The sequence below is a fragment of the Hyperoodon ampullatus genome (assembly GCF_949752795.1).
Source record: "Hyperoodon ampullatus genome assembly, chromosome: 2".
Taxonomy (NCBI): Eukaryota; Metazoa; Chordata; class Mammalia; order Artiodactyla; family Ziphiidae; genus Hyperoodon; species Hyperoodon ampullatus.
In genome coordinates, this window is record NC_136915.1 from 118,286,530 (window position 1) to 118,292,947 (window position 6,418).

General features: G+C 51.3%; 1 protein-coding gene across 1 annotated transcript; it reads left to right on the plus strand.

The window, feature by feature from the left end:
* Nucleotides 1–1,343: 1,343 nt before the first annotated feature.
* Nucleotides 1,344–1,745, plus strand: NHLH1 (nescient helix-loop-helix 1; the record flags this gene model as incomplete). Its single annotated transcript, XM_079697528.1, has 1 exon — nucleotides 1,344–1,745. The coding sequence occupies one exon, from the start codon at nucleotides 1,344–1,346 to the stop codon at nucleotides 1,743–1,745; it is 402 nt and encodes a 133-aa protein (XP_079553654.1).
* Between the last annotated feature and the right edge of the window lie 4,673 nt (nucleotides 1,746–6,418).

Here is a 6,418-nt window from a genome sequence, read left to right on the forward strand (position 1 = left end):
CTCACCGTTCATCCATGTTGTAGCATTGTGACAGGATTTTCTTCCTTTTTAAGGCTGAATAATATTCCATTGTATGTATGTGCCACATTTTCTTTATCTGTGTATCTATTGATGGGCATTTGGGTTGTTTCCATGTCTTGGCTATTGTGAATAATGCTGCAATAAACACGGGGGTGCAGATATATCTTCAAGATCCTAATTTCAATTTCCTTAGACATAAACACAGAAGTGGGATTGCTACATCATACGGTAATTCTATTTTTAATTTTTAAAGGAATCTGCATACTGTTTCCATAGCAGTTGCACCATTTTACAATCTCACCAACAGGGCAAAGGGTTCCAATTTCTCTCCACCCTTGCCGCCACACCTGTTATTTTCTGTTTGTTTGTTTGTTTTTTTTAATAGTAACCATCCTAATGGGTATGAGGTCATACATATCTCATTGTGATTTCGATTTGCATTTCGCTGATGATTAGTGATGTTGAGCATCTTTTCATATGTTTGCTGGTCATTTATATATCATCTTTGGAGAAATGTCTTCAAGCTCTTTGTCCAGTTTTTAATCAAGTTATTTAGTTTTTTGAAGTTGAGCTGTGGGAGTCCTTTATAATATTCTCGATATTAACCCCTTACATCTATATGAATTGCAAATAATTTCTCCCACTGCCTTTTCACTCTGTTAATTGTGTCCCTTGACGCACAAATTTTGTACGTTTGATGTAGTCCCGTTTGTCTATTTTTGCTTTTGTTGCCTGTGCTTCTGGTGTCACATCTAAGAAATCATTGCCAAGTCCAATGTCATGAAGTTTTCCCCCTGTGTTTTCTTTAGGAGCTGCAGTTTTAGGTCTTACATTTAGGTCTTTAATCCTCTTGCTCAGTTTTATCCTGACCCTGTCCTTCTCATTGCTTCTTCTCCTTTCCAGTTGCCGACTTTCTGGATCTCTTCCCTTCTCTCCATCTTTCCCCTTACTCCTTGACACCATGGCCTCCTGCCTGTCTCTCCTGCCTCACTGCCTCCACCCCTCCCCATGTTTCTGCTATTCTTTCCCCGAGCTTACAGTACCTCCCCCTCTCCCAGCCCATCTTAAACCTTCCTCACCCCTCCCCATCTCTGAGCTGTCCCCTCCTTCCTCCCTCTGCCCTTACTAATTTCCCCTTCTCTCTTCCAGGCTCCCGACCAGAACGCTGACCATGGAACCCTGAAGTGGCTCTCACTTCCTTGAGCTCAGTGGCAGACCCCACCACCCCAGGCCCTTCCTGCCCCTCCCGCAACCAGCTTTCAGGCTCCCAGAGGGAGGGGTGGGGAGGGGATCCTGATCTCACAGGGCGAGGGGCATCCATCATGATGCTCAACTCAGACACCATGGAGCTGGACCTGCCTCCCACCCACTCTGAGACCGAGTCAGGCTTCAGCGACTGTGGGGGCGGGGCGGGCCCTGACGGGGCGGGGCCGGGGGGGCCGGGAGGGGTCCAGGCTCGCGTCATGGAGCCAGGAGAGCCGGGCCGGAAAGACCTGCAGCACCTGAGCCGTGAGGAGCGGCGGCGCCGGCGGCGCGCCACAGCCAAGTACCGCACGGCCCACGCCACGCGGGAGCGAATTCGCGTGGAAGCCTTCAACCTGGCCTTCGCCGAGCTGCGCAAGCTGCTGCCCACGCTGCCCCCCGACAAGAAGCTTTCCAAGATTGAGATCCTGCGCCTGGCCATCTGCTACATCTCCTACCTGAATCACGTGCTGGACGTCTGAACACTGCCTGCCTCCCGCCCGCCCTGGATTCACTCCTCTCCCCGGGTTTTCGCTGGGGTCCCTCCTCACCGCTCACTGCTTAGAACGGCCTCTCCTCCCTGAGCCCCTGTACTCTGGCATAGCATGTACCCACTGGCCCCGGGCCCAGGCAGAGTGCCCACCGGTTGGTCGATTGGTCGAAAGAGATTTCCTTTTACTCACCCAGGCACCCGGAGGGCTCTCGTCGTGGGTACCTTCTACAGTTTGTTGTTGGGACCCAGCCGGTTAGAAATGTTTTTGCTTGGGTGGTGGGTATACAGTCTTGGAGTCTCCCCCTGGCTCGCTCATGGGCTGCTGCCTCTTCTACTCCTAATCCAAATGTTCAGAGACACACCCCCTTCCCCAGACCCTGACTCTGTCTCCCATCCTGTTTGCACCCTGTTGCAGCTTCTCCTGCCCATGGTAGAGAAGGGCCATGGGAACAGGAAAGGGGAAGGCTGGGGTTAGAGGGGGTGGGCTTTTTCTTAGACATCTCAGTCTAGCCCTTGGGAGGCAGAGGCATGGTGAGGTAACTCCTGTGAGGGGAATCTCAGTAGCTGGGGATTATGGAAAAACTCTTCCTGTTTTCTATCTTGTTCCTGAGGCTTAGCATATACAGACCTCGAATCTTACTTGGTAGTGAGTGCCTTGCCCTCTCTGAGCTATTTGGCCCCCTCCCTATCTCCTCCCACCCCAACCATCCCAATTTTCTTCTTCTTTGTGTGCAGCCAGAGAAAGGGAACCTAGATCTTGGGGTAGGGGGTGATGTCCCCCAAATCAGCCCAGAGTACCTGCAAAAGGCCCAGGCAGTGAGTGGGCCAAATCTCATGTCTGCTTCCTCCATCCCAGTCCACCACAAAGATGTGCAAAACCCACACTGATTTCTCCCTCGGATGAAGGGGGGATGCCCTATTGTTGCCCTCTGGGAAAGCTCGGCTCTCCCGGCCCTAGGACCTGTTTATTATATTTTTTCTGCTTCCTTAAGCTGCCTTTAGCAAGGGAAGATACCCCCCTACCCCATCCCACCTCGTGGCTCTCTGCGCTACCCCCATGTTGCTGAGCGCCCCCTGCTCAGTAGCCCAGGGTCCGTGGCAGAATGAAGGGCCTGAGGACCTGTGTAGAAGAGATGAGCTCACCGCACTTCCCATGCTTCCACCTCCCTCGCACCAAACTCCTAGCTCTACAAGGATATTATTTATTTACGTATTTATTTATTTATTCATCTATTTATTTACTTATTTATTTATAAATATTACTATTTATTGCCGAGTCGTGCACTTTGGGGTCGAGTGAGGGAGCTCCTGGCCATCCTAGCCAGGTCTCTCTTGCTTCCTCCCTAGTTATTCCCTTCCCTTTCTTGCTCCTTCTGTAACTCCAGGTGTGTGGGGGGATCCCTTTTGCTCACCACACCCCTATCCCTTCCTGGGATCCATCTGTCCTGACACCCTAGTCCTCTGGGATGGCACCCCTCCCCCACTTCCAGGGCTCCTGGATCCTTCTTCAGCTCCCTCCATCCCCAGACAATCCCACCCCAGTCCTGCCTGCTCCTTTTCTCTCTCCCGCCCTCTCCCATGACCCTCACTTCTTCCTAAGACCCCCAACAGTGGGCCCTAAAGGTCTGTGTCCTGTGTCCTGTGTATGATTTCCTCCTGTTGCAGTTCTGATTTCATACAAAAAGAAAAATTAAAGTGACCTCGTTCTAGCACCAGGTACAGCTGTGGATCATTCAATTGGGTTGGGAAACTGGACTGTAGGTTATGATAGAGTGGGCATTGAGGGTCCCAAGCTTTGAAGGCTTTCCTGATGGGATCATGAGAGCTCACTATGGTGAGCAAATGAAAAAAGAGAGAAGAAGGGGTCACAGAGTAAAGAAGTGCAGGGGAGGGTGTAACAGGTCCCAGGCCTCTCCACCTAAAGTGCCATGTACTTCCATCTTGGCACCCACTGAGTGAAACTTTCTGACCCCTCTGATGTTGTGCTTCTGCTCCTGGTCTCTGTGGATCATGGAAGAAGCTGAGTGTCCCAGTGGAACCCAAGTTAAACATGTGTCTGTGGGTCCATGTTGCTGGGTTATGAAACATTTCATGCCATGGCTATGAAACATGGCCTTCCCCATTATTGTTTCTGAGCTGGATCAAAATTCCTTGCAATCACAGTTCTTGGCCCATTTTATGTTCCCCAACTTTCAGATACTGGAGAGAATACAGTGGAGAACCTGGTACTAAGAGAAGAATAGGGAAAGGGATAAAAAGTAGTGCTGAAGGAATATCAAAGGAATCCTGGAAGGGGCTCTAAAATCAATTTATAGATGAGGAAACTAGAGCCCAGAGAGGAGAAGGACCTTGCCCAAGGTCACACAGCTAGTGAAGGGCAGAGAGAAGATTCAAACCCAGGTTCTTTTTGTCCTATACTGCCAATGCCCCTCTGCTTCTCTGAAATGAGCCAGCCTGACAGGTGACACTCTATGGACTCCCTATTTTAACAGGAACTTTGATAAACTAGAGAGTATTCAGAGTTGTGTGGCCAAGAAGACAAAAGGTCTGGAAACAACTTCACAGAAGGAATAGTTGAAACACTGAGGATATGTGTCTTTACAAGAATAGAGTTAGGGACAATAAAACCCATCTTCAAATATTGAAAGAAAAAACAAAAACAGGCATTCTATGTGGTCCCAGGAGGCAGAACAAAGACCAGTAGGTGGAAGTGATAGGAAACAGATTTTTAACTCCAAAAAGCGTTGCAACATCTGGAGCTGTCCAGCAGTGGAAGCGCCTGCCTCAAGGAGGAGGAGTCCAAATAGACAGTCTGAAGAAAACACTAGGCAGAGTTACCAGGGAGCCATTCCTGCCAGATGAAATCCTGGCTAGGTGAACTTGAAGATCCTTTCCAAACTTTAGAAGGCTGAAGGCCTTCTGAGAAGGCTGAAGGCCAGCACTGGGAGGAAGATGCTGAGATGTCCTTCAGTCTCTGAAGGGTGCTGTTTTCATCTCTGATGGGCAAAGAATGACATCAGCAGCAAGAGGGGTTTGAGTTAGACTTAGGGAAGAACGCCCATACGGGAAGAGGTTGACATCTTCCCTTCCCCATCTGATTTAGATGAAATGTACTCTGCCCAGAACCTGGCAAGAGGGAGGGCTGAACAGAGACCACGGAGAATCTGAGGACTACAAGGGGCCAGGGTGGGAAGGGAGCACAGAAATTGCTGAATCCAACACTTTTGTTTGAAAGGCAGGTGAAATGCTGTCCACAAAGGTGATGGGACTCACCCATGATGGCGGACTGGGGTTACCTGGCCTCAAGTACTTTGCGCCTTCCACTGCACAGCAGCCTCAGTCCTCTGAGCGCCCTGCCTCCCTCTCATCACTTTGCCCCGCTGGAAAGCAGAAGGGCCCCTCCCCCCAGGGATCCCTTAGGGCCTGGGGTTGGTGAGAGGGGGCGGCTGCAGCTGTTCTACTGCTAGCTCCGAATTTCTTCAGATAATCAATTGGCCTCGGCTGCCGTTCTGCTCCACAGGATGGGAGAAGGAGGTGGGGAGTGGAGGGGGAAGGGAGCAGGGGACCAGGCCCTGGGAGAGGAGACTGTCAGGGAGATGGAAGTCCCTGGATGAGGGGAAAAGAGAGCGCTCCGGGGCTAGCACTCAAGGAGGAGGGAGGAACGGAAGGTTAGAAGAGGATGCATCTGGGGGCCCTCATTTCACAACCTCCAAACCCCAGCAAGTGGGCCAGTGGGGTGGGGGAGGGGCGGTTTGGGGGCACCTGGAGAGTGGGGCTCTGGCACCTCACCCCTCCCTCTTCTAGCCCCTCCCCATCATGCCCCTTCAGCTTTCCATGCCTTCTTCCATTCCCAGTTACCGCTGGCCTTGACCCTCCCATGCTGTCTGTCATAATTGCTCCCCTCTGACCTTTTTCTCAGAAAACCCCACCCCCAGTGACAGAGCAGACAGAAGGGCCCCAGGGGTTTGAGAGAATGGGGGGGGGGAACTTCTTAGCCACTCCTCCCTCTCCTCCCCTTACACACACACACACACACACACACACACACACACACACACTGTGTAGGCTGCCAGGCATATGGCCCCTTTGTGCCCACACAATGGAGACCCTGCCGGTGCCCCTTTCCAGTCTGGGCACAGGGCTCCTCTCCCTCATTTCACCCACCTTCCTTCCTTCCCAATTCAGTGACTGACTTCTTTGCCTTCTCTTCTTCCTCTTTCTGGAAGGCCCCTTAGGCCACCCCCTTCCTTTATCTTTCTGACTCTTTCTTGCTTTCTTATGTCCTTTCCTAAGCTCTTGAAATCCAGCTGGGTAAGGATTGGGGATAGAAGAAAGAAGCTAACAGGAAGGTTAGTCCTCAAATGCTAGTTCGCCAGAGAGAAGAAGGAAGAGAGCGGAGAGGGAGTTGGGGACAAGGGAGTCAGTGTGGTGGCCGCAGCAGAAGCAACATTGTGCTAGAGGAGAGAGAAAGCTCATACCTGGCAGCCGGAGGACGTGTGTCCCAGCTCCATACTTACCTTTTGCGCTTTGTGCCATAATGAGCAAAGCACATGCCTCCCTGGGCCTCAACTTCCTCATCTGCAAAAAGGGGAAGATAATGAGACCTGCCTCAAAGGCGTGTTATGAAGGTTAAACGAGATCATCGTGGCAGTGCTTAGCATG